The sequence below is a fragment of the Macrobrachium rosenbergii genome, chromosome 9, assembly GCF_040412425.1.
Source record: "Macrobrachium rosenbergii isolate ZJJX-2024 chromosome 9, ASM4041242v1, whole genome shotgun sequence".
NCBI lineage: Eukaryota > Metazoa > Arthropoda > Malacostraca > Decapoda > Palaemonidae > Macrobrachium > Macrobrachium rosenbergii.
In genome coordinates, this window is record NC_089749.1 from 27,303,920 (window position 1) to 27,325,161 (window position 21,242).

General features: G+C 43.4%; 1 protein-coding gene across 4 annotated transcripts in view; it reads left to right on the plus strand.

Moving 5' to 3' along the window:
- LOC136841644 (uncharacterized) overlaps window positions 1-21,242 on the plus strand; it is a 226,367-nt gene that overhangs the window by 54,413 nt on the left and 150,712 nt on the right. For all 4 annotated transcript variants that reach the window (XM_067108770.1, XM_067108769.1, XM_067108771.1 and 1 more), the window contains exon 6: window positions 17,863-18,028. In XM_067108770.1, the coding sequence (XP_066964871.1) occupies window positions 17,863-18,028 (166 nt within the window). The remainder of the gene's footprint in view (window positions 1-17,862; window positions 18,029-21,242) is intronic.

Sequence of the window (21,242 nt, forward strand, 5' to 3'; positions counted from 1 at the left end):
TTAGGATCACTTGATCTTGATGTAGAGTTGTGTGGTGCAGTTGTCCACTCCTGTGAAGATTCTTGACATTTCCCCTTTACCTTTCTTCTTGTATCGATCTGTACTGTATTCAGTCATTTTGCTCACACTAAACTACCATGAAATTTCTCTTGCCAAAGCATTGGCCTAGTGTAAATTTACTAGCAATTTTCTGAGAGATATGGAAGTGTGCATGGGTCGATGATTCATTTTGATAAAGTTGACAGCTGATTTATGTTAAGTGGCATGTTTTCCTGCCCACATAATAAGTGACATCATGACAAACAGTGAAACTCGAATTTGGAGGAAATATTATTCCCCCCCTTTTTTTTTTTTTTTTTAGAATGAAATTAAAATTTTATATAAGTAACTTACCAAGTAATTACATAGCTAACATTTCTACTTGCACAGCTCAATTTTGTTCCTGCTGGGTCGTCATACACATCAGCGCCATTGCAGCAGCTTGGTTCACAGTTTTCGTTGTATTTTGGTGATGTACAATTGCTTTGTTTCAGTAGCCAACAAGTTTTTGTCAGCTTATTAGCATTTTTGGATAGTTAGCCTGGTTTTTTTTTTATAGAATTATGTCTGATTCCTGCACTTCTAGTTTTTGCTATTGCAGCTAAGGGTGTAAAACTAGGTTAGCCCTTAAGGGATGGGCTAATTGTATATCAAGCAAACCCCCCAGACCGTTCAAACTTTAATGTTGGCCAATTTAAGAAAAAAACGTCATTGAAAAGCAGAAGATATGAAAATGCACATGATGTAAGAAAGAAATTTTTTTTTTAACTTTCCCTACCTTCCACGGGAAGTGGAAAGTGATTGCAGTATTTACAACCCTGTGTGGGGCCTCTTACAAAACATTCGTAAATTTTACAAGTTATACATGTTTTTTTTAATAATTTATTTTGTAAAATTGTAATTATAGCTCACACAATATCATAAGAACTAAAATCTGTAACAAATTTGAGTATATTTGTTGTAAAATATTTACATAGATTTGCTTAGATCGGGAGATGCAGTTACCTTTTTTGGAGGTATACATGTTTTATCTAATATTTCTTTGCACTTTTCTTTGCAAAATTAAAATTATAACTGACATCATATCATAAAAGAGAAGAACTAAAACCAACAGCAATCCCTAGGTATATTTATGAGCAAATAGATAAAAAGATGTCATGGGAGAGAGAGGAGCAAGATATTCCCCCTTCAAGTCAAGAACAGTACTGATTCCCAGAGACGCCCACTGCTTGAGCTGAGCTTAATTGTATAGTTCCCATTATTCATTTATGGGCCATTGAAGTTGTGGAAACTCTTTCCTGTTCGATACAGCCAAATCGTATGGCATGTAGTATTAATACTCCTCAGAGGGGATCCGTCCACCACCCAAAACCTGTTTTAGATCCTCTCATGAGGGGATCCGTCCATTAAGGGTTAACAAAATCTTATGATCCCCATTCAGTATGCAGTAAATGTAGAGGGCAAGAATGTAGTAAGGAGAAAACGTGTGAAGAATGTTCTTCTTGGGATGAGTAGTAGTGGAAAGTGCTTAAATCGCACTTAGATTATAGAGGGATAGGAAGAGGAAAGCGGCCTCTGTAGCCGAGAGACGGTCACTTAGCCTAGTAACTACTCTTAAACCTAGTTTAGTAGCTAGTCCTGCTCTTCCTTCTACTCCTATTCCCTCTTTTTCTCCTAATATACTTGCCCTCCTACTATTCATCCACTTACTCCCGTGCCTGGCACCCTTTGCTTCTGACCCTAATACCATTGCCAATCTCGGTTTAATAAGAAGATAGACCTTGTAGTTAGTGCAGTGGCAGAATTGGGAGAGTCACTGAGAGTGATTATGGATAAAGTGTTCACTGGAAAAGTGATGAGTGCAATTGGAGGAAGTGGCTATCCATCCTGTCGGTTGTCCTAGACAAAGGTCCCTGTCATACTCTCCTGAACCTGAGAGAAGACATACCAGAAGTCCAAGGGAGGCCGATGGGATTTGCCCACGGGTGGTCACTCCCATGGTTGAGCCTGTTGCATGATTCCAGGCATCGACAGACAGCCATTGGAAAGGCGTCTCATTGGGAGTGCATCACTTGTCCTCAAGTTCCAGCGATTCCGGCATGGACAGGAGGCACAGGAAACGTTATCTGGATGCTTCATGACCACTTAAGCACCCTTCAGAGGATGTGGGTCGTCATTCAGACCCACTTCCAGTTAAGTGGTATGAGAAGGCCAGTGTAGCCCACAGCCTTCCTTTTGTTACACTATAGCTACATGGGACAGTACAGAGGCCTTCTCACCTGAATGCCCTCACCTGGCTCCCAAGCACTCAGCATCCTCTCATAGGCTTGCAACATCATCGACTAAATGTCTGGCTCATCTTCCTGAGCACCCGACACCACTTCCTGAGCGCCCTACGCTACCTCCTGAGCACCCGGTGCCATCTCCCAAGTGTCCGGCGCCAGCTCCTGGGTGCTCGCTCCCAGACATGTTTCTCCTCTTCAATCGGTTCAGAGACCACGGTCTACATCACCTTTGGATCAAGATGAAGCATCGTTGGCTCCTATTAAGTGGCAATTAGCTGAAATAATGAGCTTATTGAAGAAAGCTCCCTTGGCTTCCAAGACTTTTCATGATGCTATCCTGTCCCCAGTCTCCTCAAAAGAGGAGGAGGTCAATCAAGAACCTGTTCCTCCTCCTTCCTATGCAGCTCTTCTTCAGAATCTTTTGGCGAATTGCCCCACCTTTTTTGCTCCAGCTGCCCCAGTCTCGCCTGCCTCAACTTTTTTTGATGAGGAGTCATCTGGATGACAGGACTAGACTTCCCAAGATGGTACTTTCTTCTTCCTCCAAGAAGTCTCTCAAGGAAAAAGGGGAGCAAGCTTCTTTCGCCTTTCCTCCCTCTTGCTTAGGTCGTAGGAGGTATTTATTGTATGCCATCGGGGAAGCTCCTTCCTTGGGAGTCGCTACCTCCTCCCAAGGGGACTTCTCTGGCCTCAACTCTTCTCAGTATTCTGCATTCTCGTCAGCGAAGATAAAGTGTTTGTCAGTGGAACTAGATCACCCTGTTAAGGATCTTTTCAAGGATTTTGAAGTTTTTAGCTTTCTTGACTGGACAGTAGGAGCTCTGGCTAAGAAGGTTAAAGACTTCCAAGGTTTATCGGGAGACATTGCCTTGGACTGGATATGAGTCTTGTCCTGTGCAGACAAGGCCATTAGAGAGGGCTCTCTAGAGCTTTCCGCTCGATTCACATTGGGAGTCTTAGAAGAGAGAGAGCTCTGGTGCTCCTTTACTACTAAGGGAGTCACTCAGATGCAGAAATCGGCCCTTTTATTTTATCCTCTGGAAGAAGTCGACACAAGATCTGTTGGCTCAATCCTCCAAGCGCAAGGATTCACCTGCCTTTGCACCCAAGACAGGCTGTCCCCTCCAGTAGCATCCCTTTCATGGAGGTAGACCCAGATCTCAGTTTGGGACCAGTTCCAATGTACGTTTCACGGCAAGGTCCATTAAGAAAGGCTCAGCCAAGACAGTGCCCAAAAAGTGAAAGCAAAGTCCTTCATGCCCCAATAGGAGCCAGACTCCTGTAGTTTTTGGAAAAGTGGCTGATCGGAAGAGCAGAGCTGTGGATCATCAAGGTTCTGAAGGAGGGTTGCGCCATTCTGTTCCAGGAGAGCCCACCGTTAGTCACTTTTCCCATCACATTGTCAGCTTACTCAAGAGGTTCAGAGAGACATTCAGCCCTTTGGAGGAAGTTTCCTCCCTCCTCCAGAAGAAGGCCATAGAGGAAGTCGAGAACACCAAAGCAATGGGCTTTTACAACTGTCTCTTTGTGGTTCTGAAAACATTGGGGGGCTGGAGACCAGTCTTTGATGTAAGCACCCTCAATCATTTTGTCCAAAAGATGAAATTAAAGATGGAGACAACCCATTCAGTTCTTTCATTCATTCACCAGGGCAACTGGATGATAACGTTAGACATGCAGGACTTGCACAAGGTTTTGCTTCTTACCGAGGAACTGGGTCTTCTTTTCAATCTACAGAAGTCTCAGTTGACCCCATCCCAAGAGATCCTGTATTTGGGGATGACTCTCACCTTTGACTTTTCAGGCTTTTCCATCTGCGTAGAGAATTTCCAGCTGCTTTCAGACGGTACACAGGTTTATAGCCCCTTCTGTCTTGCTCAGCTCAACATTGGATGAGCCTGCTGGGGACATTGGCATCCATAGAGATGTTTGTCAAACTGGGCAGACTACATATGAGAGTTCAACAATTCTTCTACAGGCCATCTGGGACAGGAAACACAGCCAGACACTTTGTGTTTACAATCACCCCTGAGATCAAAGCAGACCTGAAATGGTGGCTGTCCAAAGAAAGACTATCAGAAGGGAAGTCCCTTCAACCTCTGAACCCCGACATAGACTTTTACTCGGACGCCTCAGACTTAGGCTGGGGAACTCTTGTGGGGAATCGGGAAGTATCCAGCACGTGGACCCCAGAGCAACAAAGTCCACATACAAATGTCAGAGAACTGAAAGCAATTCATCTAGGCCATCAGTTTCCCTCGAACTTTGTCCGCAACAAGACAGTGGCAGTCCATGCGGACAATACCACGGCCTTAGCATACATTTGGAAACAAGGCAGCACTCATTCCTTTTCTCTCTGCCAGGCAACAAGAGACCTTTCATGTGGGCAGATCAAAATCAAGTGACTCTGGTCACCCAGTTTATCCAGGGGAAATTGAATGTTTTGGCGGACGAAGTGAGCCATTGGAAGCAGGTCCTTCCCACCAAATGGACCTTGGATCGTCTGGTCTGTACTGTTGAGCAAACCAACATTAGACCTGTTTGCCACCTCCAAGAACCATCGTTTTCCTCTCTTTTGCTCTCCAGCCCCAGATCTTCTTGCATGGGCAACAGACGCCATGCTGCAAGACTGGTCCAATCTGGATCTGTATGCTTTTCCTCCCTTCAGGATGATCAGGGAGGTGATAAACAAATTTCAAGCCCACCACAATGCAATTTGTTTCAAGCCCACCACAATGCAACTATGACCCTCATAGCCCATTTTGGCCCCTGAAGGAATGGTTCCTGGACCTCCTTTGTTTATTGGTAGATTTTCCAAGACTTTCCCCAAAAACCACTTCAAAAGACACCACCAAGGGTTGTCTGATCTTACTCTAATAGGCTTCAGACTGTCCACAAGCTTGCCAGAGCAAAAGACTTTTCAAGGAGAGCTGCAGAGGCTATTGCAAGATGCAGGTGAAAATCTTCAAGCCTCATCTACCAGGCCAAGTGGGCAGCCTTTTGCCGATGGTGCCTCAGGCACAACGTCTCTTCTTCTCAGACATCTGTAACACAGATTGATGATTTCCTCCTATATCTTAGGAATTCTACGAATTTTTCTTCCTCCATCGTTAAGAGATATCAAGCTAGGCTTAGCTCAGTTTTTAAACACACAGCCCTGGATCTTTCATCAAACTCTGACATTAATGACCTGATCAAGTCCTTTGAGACATTAAAGCAGAGGAAGAACACTCTGGTCTCTTGGAACCTGGATGCAGTCTTGAAGTGGCTAACAGGTCCTTATTTTGAACCCCTTCATTCCGCCTCTCTTAAGAACCTCACACTCGAAAGACACTCTTCCTCTTTGTGTTAGCTACTGCTAAACACATTAGTTAGATTCAAGCCATCGATAAAAGGGTAGGTTTTTCCCAAGGGGATGCAGTTTGCTCCTTTACCCTAGGTTTTTTGGCCAAGGACGAAGACCCATCCAAGCCCTGGCCTCGTTCTTTTACCATTAAGAATTTAATGGACATCCTTGGCTCCGAGGAAGAAGAGAGAGTACTTTGTCTTGTAAGAGTTCTGAAGTATACTATCTGAGTAGGACAGATAATATCAGAGGTCCATCCAGTAACCTCTGGTGTCCAGTTAAGAATCTTTCTCGTCGTCTGCATAAGAACACCTTGTTGTTGTTCTCCCTGAGAGACTTGACTTCGGAAGCACATTCACAAATTCAGGAAGACATGTTGCCTACTTTTGAAGTGAAAGCTCACGAAGTCAGAACAGTAGCTACCTCTTTAGTGTTCAGGCACAGTATGCCCCCATCTTCCATTCTTCAGTCGACCTACTGGAACTGTAAGTCTATTTTTGCATCTCACTATTTGAAGGAGGTGGAAACAGTGTTTCATAATTGCAATACTTTGGGACTGTTATCAGTGGCTGGCATGGTGTTGAGTGAGGATTCATAGGAAGCACTTTTTCTCCTACTATCCTTTTGCCTACGTGTAGGGCTTTAGAGTTTTTGGGGAGCCAGAGAGTACAGTGTACCTGGACTACCCTCCAGTCTTAGTGGATGGGTTGTGGTGTTTTCAGAGTAGGTGACAGTGTTGCCTGGTTGTTTTTAAATTTGGTACTGCGCCCAGGGCAAGGGCACTTTCATATGCTTTGCTAGCCGTCAGGCCTGTCCTCTGTTGCAAAGCTCCCACTTAAGTAGAGGTGACCCATGGCTCAACCGCTACACCACTACAGGTTAAGATGAGCAATAACCAGAGGCACTATTTACTTGCAGTATCAAGAGGCATTATTTACCTGCAGTATCACTCATCCCAGGTAAGGAAACGACAAAATTTTCTATTTCAAAGTCATTGCCATGCTTAATGTTTTGGAGTAGAGTACAGTATGTCCATATATCCCACCTCCATTCAATGTGGAATTCAGCTATGTAATTACTTGGTAAGTTACTTATATGAAAGTGACATTTTCATAATAAAATTAAGTTTCATATATACTAACCAATTAATTACAGAATCAGAACCCACCCTCTTCCCCTCTTATGGATATAAGGGCACAAACAGAATTGAGCTTACCCACAGGTTATTTTCCCCGGGTGCTCTGACAGTGGGTGGAGCCTGTCATCTACACAAAAAAACAGTAGAAGCACTACCACAAATTTTTAAAAGGCTGCCACGCAAGTAGAAATATTAGCTATGTAATTACTTGGTAAGTATATATGAAGCTTAATTTTATTACGAAAATTCATTTCTGGGTTATCCGACCCAGGCCGCCGTGGTGAAATAACCATTCAGCACTTATTTCTAGGTAACCCATTGCTAAATATGCCAGAGAAAGTTAAATGCCAAGCTGGAGTTACTACCCCCAGTGCGAGCTCCATGAAATGGAGTCGTGTATGAGAAAGGGTGAGATTGTCACAATCACAGGCCTCCGCCCTGTAAACATTCCCAATGTCAAAAGTCCCACCGAGTGAGGTGCCGATACAAACCCCCGCACCGCTCGCGGACTGTAAACAAACCAGCGCCACCTACATTCCATTTTTAGCACGCTTTGCTTTCGGTAGCTTTTTGCTTGTGCGCTATTTTTGTGCCCTTTTTTTCCGAGATCATGGCTTCGTCTCAGGATTCTTCTTCACCTAAGTTGAGTACCATCTCTTTATTTTATTTTAGGCGGTTGAGGCTCCTTATTTCCCTCTAATTTAATAATTAGGGGGATTTATAACTTCCATTCACACCTTACTTCCCGGCCTCATGTGACCTTCAGTCTCGGTGTGTGCGGGATTTTTTGTCGGGGTTTCATTCCCCTTCATTTTCTACGTTTTGTGCCTTATGCTTATCCTATATTCATTTTGGCATTATTATTTATTTTTGTGTTACCTTCTCAAAGTAATGGGTCTTTGTGGTTTAGGCTACGAGTTTCCCTCGGCCTATCCGCTCTTATCAAGTCTTATATGTTGTATTTGGGCCTCACTTCTCCAGCATTTGGGTATATTAATTGAGATGGTACAGTTATGCTTTTAGGTTTATTTTAGGCCTAGCTTATTTGATGCTTTTTGATATTTACGGATTATTTTCTTGTTTTATCTTTGAAGGTCGGCCATTTTCCCCTCCGCTGGGCCTTATCGCTGCTGGGTTTGGTCCTCCCTTCTACATGTGTCTTTATGATTATTTGAATTATTTGAATTATTTTATTTATGCCTAGGTTAGTTAACTTTAGGATAGTCTGGTAGATACCTTCTCCCCTACATACTCCTCCTTCAGCCAGCCGGGTTGTGTTAGGTTAGCCTAGGAGTTAGGCTATGGCGTTTGTTCTCTCTTCCTGAAGGGAAGTTTAGGTGTGTAGAGGCCTCATGGTTGGTGCTTCCCTTTTACTTCCAGGTTTTGCAGAGTGTGTTTGGCCTGGCGTTATCTCCCTCTCCTGTTTCTGGCCTTCCGCTTGGACTATTGAGTCTCATAGGTTGCTTTCGGAATAAGTAGGGTATCTTGGCGTTGCTCAATTTCTTGTCCGAACCGCACCTTCGGGTTAGCTTTCCAACTTCATGTATATCCCCTCTCCTACCTCCTCCTTTTCCCTTGCTCTCTTCCCCTTGGTTCATTTCAGCGTACTTTTGTTAACTTAACAAGGTTGAGAGCTTTACCCTGATCCTTACGCTATAGTCTACATCCCCTTCCTCTGCATTGATTGGTTTTGTCCTCTCGGTACTGGGTTTCCGACCTTACCCGGTCGGCACCCTGTCAAGGACTTGTTTGGTGACCGGGGGTGCCCCCACACTCCTGTTCACTCATCTCCTTTTACCTTCCTTTTGCTCATTTGGCCTTTGAGGATCTCAGATTCTCCTCTCTCATTAATCGCTCGTGACATAACTGACCGTCGAGAGAGAAAGCAGGGTTCTCATGGCGCCCGGGAGTGCTTCACCACCCTGGTCGCCACCACTGGTCCCCTCTCCTGGCCTGTCCCTCCCCTCCCTCTAGCGGCCAGTGCGTTGTTTTTCCCCAGCCAGGGTGTCGTTCTCCCAGACCGTCACCTCGGGGGAAAAAAAAAAATTTTGTACATGTAGCCAGAGTTTCCCACCTGACTGTCTTCTGTCTTATTTTCACACGCCATTGACGTTTACCCTTCGTTCTATTCATTTAGAACTCGTACCGTTCCCTAGTATCTACCCTTCGCCGACTAGCTAATTTTGCATTTTCCGCTAGGTAGTCGGGCGTTCTCGTTGCTTACCACTCCAGTGGGTATGGTGTATGGTCGGTCGGTGCTCACCACACCTCCTCCTGTCACTGTATTAGGGTAACAGGACTCCTCGCTCCAAGCGGAACACTCAACTCTACTTATAGTTGACCTTTCACTAGCATATATTTTGATTTATGCATGCCTTATCGACCTTCCTGTTGCCCGATTAACTCCGAAGTGTCCCTTTATGTTGTTTTTGATCTTGCATGATCTAGTAGACTTCTTTATCCTTCCGGTGGTCACCTGGTGGGCCCATCTGGTCTAATTATCTATTATCCTAAGATCGTTCGCACCCTACCCTCGGGCGTGCCTTATCAGCATACTCATGTACCCGTCCACCTACAGATGGTGCGTTGTCAGGAGCAGGGATGCACGGCAGTCCTGCAGCAAGCAAGCGGACATGAAGTTTGCAGGTCCCACTCCGGGTGCGCCGTTCACGTAGGGGACCTGGTCGTCTGGCACCCTGATGGCTGTGAGGTGTGCTACGCTCTCTATGAGCGGGTTCTGGATGAGTCGGTAAGTTAGTTATTTCCATTCCGATTCATGCTTTTCTTTGAGTTTCGTCTCTTATGGATAATTGGAAGATATTCTCTTTTTTTAGGAGATTTGGTCACCTGACATTCTCCTTCTTTCAGATTGACCGCAGCTCGTGGATTTCTTCACTTCTGACCAAGACCTGGGTCAGTGGTTTCTCGGGAGGAACGTCGGGGCAGGAAACCCTACGTCCTTTCTAAGGACATTTACAGCGTTCTCTTCCCCAGCGCCTGGATCTCAGCGTCAGTTGCTGACGAGGTAGCCGCCCCTTTGATTGCTGGGATCCGGGAGATGACTCAGCCCTCCCAGGAAGACGTGGCCGCATGCGGAGAGGTCACTGAAGATGTTGCGGCCCTTAATTTGAACCTGAACCCATGAACGTGGACCTGGATCTCCAAGCAGGTAAGGGGGTAAGTGAGGCAGGTGAATATCTTTTTAGCTCTCCTTCTTCTTCTGCTTCTTCTTTCAGGGGTTCAGAATTTTTGCCTTATGGACGGTGCAAGGCCCACTGTCCTCAAGGTTAAGTCTATTAAGAAAAAGACCTTGAAGACCCAGAAAGTCCGCTCTGGGGTTCCCTCGAAGACGTCACGGGCTCCTAGCCCCGTGCCGTCTACGAGCAAGGCCTCTACCTCTGGGAAGGGAGCACGAACCAAGCAAAGTAAGGAGGTTCTCCTCCTTCCTTTGATGCAGAAGCATTTGCTGAGCTTCTTATGCAGAAGCTCGACAAGAGAGTTGACGACAAGCTGTCGCAACTCTCGAATCAGCTGTCATCATCTAATGCTTCCGTGCTTTCCCTATCGCAGCAGGTTAAGTCCCAAGGGAACTTAATCTCCGGATCTGGCGCATGGAGCGGCCACCAGATCTTTCTCTGCTCCGACACCTCCAGCCTTCCTCCCTTTGATAAGGAACCCTTGGCACCTGGACTCTTATGCCCCCAGCATGAGGGTACCTACCATCGAGGGCCTAGGCACCCGTAGGTTGGAGGAACTCGAATTCTTCCCTCCTGGTCTGGAATCTCCTTACCCAGGTTATGCCAGACTCACTGAGGAGGCATGGATTCGGTCCGATAAGGTCCCCAAGGAGACTGTCATCTTCCCGAGGGACCAGGCCCAGTCGTCTCTGCTAAGGACATTAACGGAGTGGCAGGCGGAGAACACCAAACTCACCCTCGCCAAGGTGCGCTACGATGTTCTGGGAGATTCTTCCTACCCCTTGCACTCAAAAGTGGCTTCCTCACTCAGCCAAGCTTGCATGGAGGGTAAGCCTCTTCCTCATCTCCGGGAGACAGATCCCACCTCTCTTGTCTTCCCCGGAGATTCTGAGTTTTGGGAAGGAGCCCCAGCCACTTTCACGGTGACTCGACTTGACCCTGACTGCGCTTCTAACTTGTTCAGTGAGCAACTTCCTAAGCTCCCGGAGTCGCTCCTGAAAGCTGAAGCTGAGACTAAGGACAGGCTTAGCAGGTCCTTAAACACTCTGACTTCGGTGGTCTACAGCGAAGACGCTTTGTTCCAGGTCCTGACTAAATCTCTCTTGGCGAAGTTTTCAGCAGACCTGTATGACTTCATCAAGCGTCTTCGGATGAACTGCCGAAGCACATCTTTTCTCGCAGCCACCATCCGCCATGAGCCTAACAGGCTTATGAAAAAGTCTCCATCTGGGGAGCTAATCTCTTCCCAGGAAGAGGTTGATGCAGTCCTAGCTGAGGCAACTAGGCCAACCAAAGTCTCCGGCCTCGTTGGGCTCCGTCGCTCAAGAGAAAAACAGTCTGAGCCCACCAGACCCCACCCTAAGTCTGGGAAGAAATTAAAAGTTCAAACGGGCTTCCTGCTCAGACTGTCTTGCAGGCTGTCCAGGTTCCTGCTCCTGGTCATCCTTCAACCTCTCATTCTCAACCTCGGTTCAGTAACGCTGGTTCAACCAGCCCATCAGCCTCTCGCTGCCCCTTCATATGTTCTTCCCGGCTTTCAGGTGCTTCATATGAAAGCCAGGGGCATTTCCCAATCTCAATACAGAATGCAAGGGGGAACTAGGGCCAGAGGATATTTTAGAGGTAGGGGAACACCTCGCTCCTCCTCCAGAGGAAGAGGAGGCAGAGGCTCCAGAGGAGGCAGACCTTCTCCCGCCCAGTGAGATATCTCAGGTAGGCGGGAGGTTGTACGCCTCCGGGACCAGTGGAACTTCAGCCCCTGGGCCCAGAGCATAGTTCCAAAGGACTGGGGTGGAGTTGGTGCAAGGGTCCTCCTCAAGTCAGGTTCCATCAATCACCGCTGAAGGCTCTGAAGGACTTTTTGTGAAAGATCTATTACAAAAGAGGGCACAAAGAAAGCAAGACACTTGAAATTTCAAGGCAGACTGTTCAGTGTTCCAAAGAAAGGTTCCAGTCAGCGGAGAGTAATTCTAGACTTGTCTCGTCTAAATTCTTACATTCAATGCGACAAGTTTCGAATGCTTACAATCTCGCAGGTTCGGACCCTACTGCCCCGTGGAGCCGTAACCACCTCTATAGATCTTTCAGACGCTTACTATCACGTCCCGATTGCGAGAAGGTTCTCTCCTTATCTGGGGTTCAGACTGGGAAATCAAGCATACTGCTCAGAGCCATGCCATTCGGTCTCAATATAGCCCCCAGAATCTTCACCATAACTGGCAGATACGGTAGTCCAGCAACTCCGGTCTCAGGGGAGTTCATGCTAGCCCCATACCTGGACGATTGGATCGTTTGGGCATCCAACGCCAACGAATGCCGGAGAGCCGACAGCCAGGTAATCGGCTTTCTGGAATCTCTAGGCTTTCAATCTGGAATCTCTAGGCTTTCAAATAAACAGGGAGAAATCCCGCCTAGTACCGGAGAGTCGCTTTCAATGGTTAGGGATCCAGTGGGACCTGTGTTCACACAAACTGTCTCTTCCGCCGGCCAAATGGAGAGAAATAGCCAAGGCAACCAGGCAGTTCAAGAACAAGAAAAAGCTCCTCACTGCACTCCAAGAAAGAGTCTTAGGTACTTCAGTTTGCTTCAGTGACGGATCTACTTCTGAAATCCAAACCGAAGGATATAAACAGGGCATGGCGGAGCCGAGCCAATGTCAGGTTCAGAGACACAACCCTGATTCCTAATTCTGAAAAAGAGACTCCAGCCTTGACGACAGTCAAGAGCTTATCGAATTCAGTACCTTCAATCTCCTCCGGCATAGTAATTCACACCGACGCTTTCCCTGTTGGGGTGGGGAGGATACTCTAACACAAGAAAGTACAGGGAATCCTGGTCCACTATGTTCGCCACGTTCCATATCAATGGCCTGGAAGCTATGGCAGTCTTTCTAACTCCTGGAAGAAGCTGCGCCAAACAATCTGATTCATATAAGACTGGTCTTGGACAGCTAGAAGTGTACATTGTATAAACAGAGGAGGTCTCCCAAGTCGAGTCGGATCAACCAGGTTATGATAGCACATTCTCCCTAGCAAACAAACACCGTGGCATCTGTCTGCTACTCATCTTGCAGGGGTCTTGAAATGTCATTGAGATTCCTATCCAGGACAACTCCGGCTGGAGTCGGAATGGTCCTGACAAAACATCATTCAGATGGATTTGCAGTCAAGTTCGGTCTCGAAGTAGATCTTCGCAACAGAATGCAAACCACAAACTACCTTGTTATGTAGCTCCCAACCTGGACCCTCTCTAGCTCACACTCCACAGATGCAATGTCAATAGATTTGGAACAAGTGGCAAAGGATCTATCTGTTTCCTCCAGTAAACCTAGCACGAAAGTCCTTCACAAGCTCAGGTTCAAAGGTCAGATAGCCTAGTGGCTCCAACTGGCCGAAGAGCAACTGGTTTCACTTCTTCTAGAGCTGAAGCCGTGCTTGCAAATTCCCAACCCAAAACTGGATGCAAAATAGTACAAACTCAGACTGTGTCAGCTTCCTCAAGAATTCAGAATGTCCTAGCTTTGTGGATTTTACTAGTTTGCAGCTCAGAAAGATTTGTAATATTGATCCTATTAACACTTTGCCCCCAGAATCAGACAAAAGGGGAATCCACTCTCAGACAATATGACTCAGCAAAGTTAAGAAATTATCACTCTTCCTAAAAAGAATCTGAAGCAACTGTAATGACCACAAATTTAGCAATTTTAATTTTTAGTCATTATTTTGAGAAAGGTCTTGCATCAAGTACTATTACTACAGCTAAATCAGCTTTGAAAAAGATATTTTTACACGGGTTTAAAATTAACTTAACGGATTCTTATTTTTCGCCAATCCCTAAAGCCTGTGCTCGTTTAAGACCAATAACCTGCCCACATACGGTTTCCCGTTTTAAATGATGTCCTAATTAGTTTCAAACAGATAATCAAAATTGTTCTTTCCTAAATTTATTGAGGAAGACCTTATTTTTAATTATTTACTTAGGTGCTAGAATTCTGAGCTGTCTGGTTCTGTCTAGAGAACCCAATCATATTGATTTCTTCCATCAGTGAAGTGTCGAGCCTCACCCTGTGCCAGTTAAGAATGAAGATCCTCGAGATAGGTGGTCTCCTGAAAGTCATCCTCCCACAAGACCTGCTCCTTATGCCCAGTCTTTACTTTAAAGGCCTATTTAGACAGGACCTCACAGATAACTTCGGGGCCTCTGCTCAAGCAAGGGGGAAGGGGAGGAACTATTTCAGAAAGCCATCAGACAGCAGATTTTGGCTTTATCAAACAAGGAAACTCAGACTCAGTTCCAAAAGTACATGACAATACTGGGCGGTGGCCACCTCCACTAATTATTTCCATCATATGAATTTCTGAGGATCTTACAAAATATACAGGGTGGAAGTCTCCGTAGTTTCAAACGCCACTATTTGAAATCCCTAGAAGCTCTGGAAGTTCACTCACAGTGGCAGGGAAACATTGTTCCTCCCTCTGTTTAATTCCTTTCTTGTACTCAGTCACTTTCCTCCTCCTACCTGCCTCATTTGCCCCCTTCGATCGACTCCAGGTCAGGCATACTTCACAGCCTGTCTCCTGACCATGTTATAGTGTTGTATTGTCTCCATATACATTTAAATACGTTTTGTGTTCTTTTTATCTTGTGGAACATAGTTCCCCCACCTAATCCTAAGTGTATATATTTAAGTACATATATTATATTTATACCTATATTTTTTACATTGGATAATTAAAACTCTTGTGGAATTGAGTTTTATTTTCTTTCCTCTCTACAAGTTTTTTGTTGTTTCAGGATGGTATTTTGTTTCTTTAAATATTATTTCACCGGCTGACACAGGTCGGATAACCCAGAAAAAGGATTTTGACAAAGGAAAAATCTATTTCTGGGGAGAGACCTGTGTCACCAGGTGACCCACCTCTGATTCTTTTCCCCACCCCCCCCTTGATAAAATACCATTCCAGGATGGTGGGTGCTAACATGGAATGTAGGTGGCGCTGGTTTGTTTACAGTCCGCGAGTGGTGCGGGGTTTGTATCGGCACCTCACTGGGGACTTTCTTTGAGATTGGGAATGTTTACATAGGGCGGAGGCCTGTGATTGTGACAATCTCATCCTTTCTCACACGACTCCATTTTATGGAGTCGTACTGGGGGTAGTGTAACCCAGTTTGGCATTTAGCTTTTCTCTGGTATATTTAGCAATAGATTTACTAGAAATAAGTTGCTGAATGGTTATTTCACCGGGTGACACAGGTCTCTCCCCATAAATAGATTTTTCCTTTGTCAAAATCCTTTTTTCAGATATTGACAGTAATTTAGTTACCTTAAGTCTCCAACATCAATATCTAAATTTAATAGTAACAGTAAATGCTCAGTTATTGAGATTTTGAAGATCAACCTGCTCTGTACTTCGTTTCTCTAATTTCACCAAATGATAGTTTTAGGCTTCAAAATGTTTTGTAAAATTTTGTTAATTCATGTTTTTTCTGCCAGTTTTACTTGTACAGTACAAGTATTTTATATACGTAATAATCTTATTCTGATTGTAAAGTTTGATTTCTATGTGATTTTAAAAGTTTACAAAATATTTTGCGGTGAATGAAATTGGGTTGTGGACTCAGTTGCTATTTTTTTTGGCTGGTAGACAGTTGCTGCACACTGAACAACTTTGTTCAGTTTTTTTGCCCTAAATTCCTTGTAGAAGAGTACAGATTTCAGTGTGTCTTGCTTGGCACACTATAAATTGTATAAAAGGTTTCAGTATCCCTTTGTCCCCCCAGCTGCACTGCTTTTAGTCCCATACTTCTCATGCATCCTTTTATGTCTTTCCTATGAAACTGGCCAATTTCTTTACTTATACCCCATCATTGAAGAAATAGTCATTCAGGACCCAATGAAAGTATAGAAATTTGACTTGGTGGTCTTGCAAAAACAAAGTGTAACAGTAATAATTTTGCCTAGTTACTGAATTTTTCCATTTGCAGTAATTATGAATTGTGTTTTACAAATACAGGCAGTCCCCAGTTAACAGTGGGGGTTCTGTTCCTGGCCGAATACCGCTAACCAAAAATCGCTGGTAATTATAGTAATAAATGGTGTTTATGACGTTGTAAACGCCAATAAACTGCTTATCGTTGCATTAACTGCTTATTGGCGCCGATAAACTGCTTACTGACGCTGATAAACCACTTACTGCCACCGAATATATGGTTAACGAAGTCATTAGCTAAGCACTATAAAATCGGATCACTGTTAACCGATACTGCCGATGAGCGAGGACTGCCTGTAATATTATTTTAGATATATTGTCAAACTTACCAACTCACTACTGGTGTACGGTTTTCCTTTTATATGTAGAGCACCTTAATGGTGTATATAGTCTCAGATGATTGAAATTTTGCATTCTTGTACATTATTTGTAGCCTTCTTACTCCATCAGAACCCTGTAGGGGAGTAGTGCCATCAGTTCACCTCACATCATGAACTGTAGGCATTAGTAAGTGTTTGCAATGTTCCTCGAGTTCCTGGGTACACCCACATTTTAGTCTTATAATTTACCTCTGTCCCTGCTTCCTTTTTTCAGCTTTGGTGTCCAGCCTCTACAACTACTACCTCTTGGTGCAACTGTTGGGTTGTCTCCCAGTTCTACCTTTAGATCCTTATACTTTATGTCCTTTATTTTCTAGATCTCTATTATTTTGCTGTCCAACTACTCCAACTCCATCTTTTCACTGTCTTAAGCATGGATTGGCCCAAAGGACCCCAATGCAGTCCAATTTTTTTTTTTTAATTTGGGCTGTGATTAGAAATGTGTTGTTAAACAACACATCATTCATCATTGCATAAAAACCCAACACCTTTTCTTGATACCACTAACTCTTGAAAATACAAAACATTTGCCTTCAAATGCTGTGTACAGCAACTACAGTACTGTTCCTGGTGTATTTCAGTGTAACAGCATTATAATGTAAGCCTATACATTCACAGAACCACATGAAAAATTTATTAGAGTAAACATCAGAATACAGTGTACTGTACTGTATACTTACCTGCAGTATTTTATACCCCTGTTAATCACCATTAGAGGCAGATAGACAAAGGTAGCAGGAATTTCATACTGTCCTTGGTCTTGCAAAGTGATGGTAGCATAGTAAGTTTTTGGTTGTCATGGACAGTTTTTGTAAGATATAGAGGCAAGGGCCATTCCCTTAGTAATATTTAGGATTCTTAGTATTACATTAAGGTGCACTACACACTTAAATTGAACCCCCCCCCCCCAATCTCTCTCTCTCTCTCTCTCTTGTAGCATCCATATATGTAGTATTGCCTAGTACAGTAATGTAGTTTTATATATAAATACAAGTCTGTGTGTGTATGCACGTATACATAGGCATATGCATTGTGTTAAGATAAACTATGCATTTAATGTGTGTTTGCTTGCCTTTCCCTCACTCACTGCCAAAACTTCTTTCAGAGGAATAATCCAAAATAATTTTTTTGATAAGGAACACAAAGAGAGAGGGAGAGAGATAAACAAAAAATATCTTTATGAACAAGATAGATTTTATGGTACACATTTAAAACTTGCTGTCAGCATTCCCGTCTCCTGCAGTGGTAAGAGAAGGGATTGTCATATCTTATTAGCTAGCACTAAGGCTTCATGGTGATTTAATGCTGTGTTATTTAGCAGATATTCGTAGCCATTGGATCAAGTCTGAGAATGATTTTTGAGTTAAGTCTTTTAAGTATATGATCTTGAATCAGCTTTTTTTATAAGGAATCGTATTGACATGTCATGCCAAACTTCTTACCACATCTGGAGTATTAAGCTTTATTTTTGTTTTTCTCAATTGCAGGACAATGAAATGTCCTTGTGCTCGAGCAGGTGTACTTTGTCGTGTTGACCAAGCCTGTTCATGCAAAAATTGTGACAATCCTCTGAATATACTGCATCAGTATGAGCTGGATGTACTTCTTGCACGTGTAGATGAGTGTCTTATGCAGAATCTATATAGCTATGAAGTAAGTAGTATGGTGCATACCTTTACTCTTTGAACTATTAGTGAAATCCTTTGTGGAGAATATACAAAGTGGTAGCACTATACTTCATTTCAGCACAAACTAATTTCATTATATTAGCCATATTGTGTATTCGAGTAATCTTCAGACACTCCATGTAAGAAGGAGAAACATTCCAGTTCAACCTGGCAGTTAATACATCCTGGCTTCACCCTGCCCTCTGGTGGCAAAATGTCTCATTGTTGATGAGTCTGTCATTATTTATACAGCTAGCAACTTCTTTGTTTCTTTTAGTAATTCTTGCTTTCGTTATGACTTAAAATATTATATCCCTGCCCATGTTGGCATAATTGGAAATAAGTATGGCAAAAAGTAGCCAAAGCTGCAATAACTATGGCCAGGTCAAATGTAACAATCCCAATCAGTGATTAATATCTATAACACCAATCATTCAGTAAATGGCTGAGTTTATGGAATAATTAAGCTGGTAACAACAAATTAAGCAGTTGAAGCACTTGTTTGATGCATGGACACTTAATGAATAGACTACTTGACCCACTCACTTATGCAGGTATTGTAGGTCAACACTAACAGTGATAGATATCTTATGTGAGTGTCCAGACTTAATCCAATGTGGAATGTCAAGTTTGATATATTATATATATATATATATATATATATATATATATATATATATATATATATATAGATATAGATATAGATATAGATATAGATATATATATATATATATATATATATATATATATATATATATATATATATATATATATATATATATATATATATATATATACTGTATATATATATATATATATATAAAGCAAGTATATTGTGCCAGAACCGAGTTATTTCGGCACCCTCGTGCATCCTTTGGTTCGCCTGAGATCATTATGATTATTCTTGTGTAATCGCTGGCATTATCAAATTGCAGACGGTACATTGGCTGTGGAAAAATCAACTTGTCTTGTGCTTCTTGCAGTGAAAAGGTCACTGCAATCAATTCTTCATATCCCTTTCAAGAGGATTAATCATAGACTATTCAATTTTTAAACAATGATAGCATAACTAGCCATGTCGCATCCCTGTTTGATTTGCCTATCATTCCCCAGTCTTTGTCCAACAGTTTTTTCTTTTATGATTCCTGCCTGACCTAGCAATTGCAGTCAGATTTCTTTAACCCCCCCCCCCTGTTCAAGAGCTAGACCCCAGATTGGAGGACCCCTGAACAAGGAAACCAGTAAGTAGGCCAGGTAAGAATCTAAAAGTGGCAACCCCCTTGCCGGATTTGCGAATTGCTTCGCAATTATCAGGAGAATAGCAACTGCTAGCTGGTCTGCATAATTAGAGACGACCCGGATATCATACCCTGTCCACTTTAAGCTCAAGCAAGCCCTTCGTTGGCTGAGTCGGTTGAGCTTCGGACTGTCATTCGATGGGCCGGAGTTCAATTCCCCCGGCCGGCTGATGAAGAGTTAGAGGAATTTATTTCTGGTGATAGAAATTCATTTCTCGCTATAAAGTGGTTCGGATTCCACAATAAGCTGTAGGTCCCGTTGCAAAGTAACCAATTGGTTTTTAGCCATGTAAAATAAGTCTAATCCTTCAGGCCAGCCGTAGGAGAGCTGTTAATCAGCTCAGTGGTCTGGTAAAACTAAGGTATACTTAATTTTTTCTTAAGCTCAAGCAAGCAAGTTCCCACAGCATAAGTACGATGTTGTTATTTTTAGCTTATCATAGGTGCGAATAAAACCGTGACTCTGTACATTGTTAGGAAACAGTAGGCCCCGTGCATGCTAACAAGATTTTTCATAGGGAAGAGAGAGCGTATCTTCCAAAGAACACAAAAATTGACTAATACATGGTAATCTCCATGTCTTAAACACTAGGATTAGCTAAGCAGTGAAATACGAATATAAGTGATAAGGAAGGGAAATAGTGCGCTTATTTCCTCCATGTGCCCAGGACAATTTGTCGTCCAAAGATTAGCTAGGTACACCGTAAAATTCGGGCCACAAATTATAGCCCAACCAGAAATTTTTTGCATCCCTGGAATATCTCTCTCTCTCTCTCTCTCTCTCTCTCTCTCTCTCTCTCTCTCTCTCTCTCTCTCTCTCTCTCTCTCTCTCTCTCTCTCTTCATAGAAAAAGCGCTAGGTTTTCGTAAAAAGCCGTGTTTAAAATTTTTAATAATTATTTTGTTGCATCCAAGAAATAAAAATCACTTCATTTGCTAATGTGAGCCATTGTAAATTCCGAACTCATTGCGTTTAACCGCCATTTTAACTACAAGTAGTCAAGCAAATTTCTACGCATTCATAAATCCCGAGCACCAAGCTGGGAAAACTGTTCCAATAGCGTTCTTCTTTTCATAACTTTTTGTGCGAGATTTCGCTCACAACGAACAGCACGTGTTTCACCCAGCTGCCCTCCCCCCCTCTGTTCAGATACCATGCGAGCATGACCATTTTGTTGATAACCATAACCCCCCCCCTCGTCGAATACCATGCAAGTGCGACCATTGTTCCAACAGTCAGGCAACTTGCATTTTTAAATAGAATAAATACACTGTGGACTTGACCATAAGAAGAATATTCAACCCATGCATGTTAGTTATAAGCATTTTGTACTTGTCATATCAGGGAGAATTTATTTACTTCGCCTCAGCGCTGAAATTTATAACAGCATCATATCCTTTGCATTTGGTTACCGTTCAACTCAGTTCTTTTACCAAGTAAAGACGTGTGTCACCGATACTTTTTTCACAGCGTATGCTCATCTGCTTCAACCATAGGTGTTTCTCAGCATAAGAAAGCCGTTCAGTTACGAAAGCCTACGTTCTGTGGGAATGCTACATTAATTCCTTTGAGAATTTTCCCCTTTTGTCCAAGAACACGCCAGAGTCATTCACTTGCGAACATTATTTACATTCTCAGAATACACTAGAAGCCCATGTGCAACTATTGTAAAAAATCCGGACACTCCACGGAACAGTGCCGCTCAAAGGCTGAGAATCAGCCAGAAACTCCCGCTAAGTCCCCCAATGAGATCCCGCCAAACCAAGCCAGAACAACAAAGGGCCTGCCCCCTCCCATGGGACAGTGCCACACCAAGACTACAGCAAATATTATTGCACCTCTTGTCAGGTTCAAGGACACTGCTCTATGGGCAAAGTGCCCTAGTAAAAGAAAACCAACCGT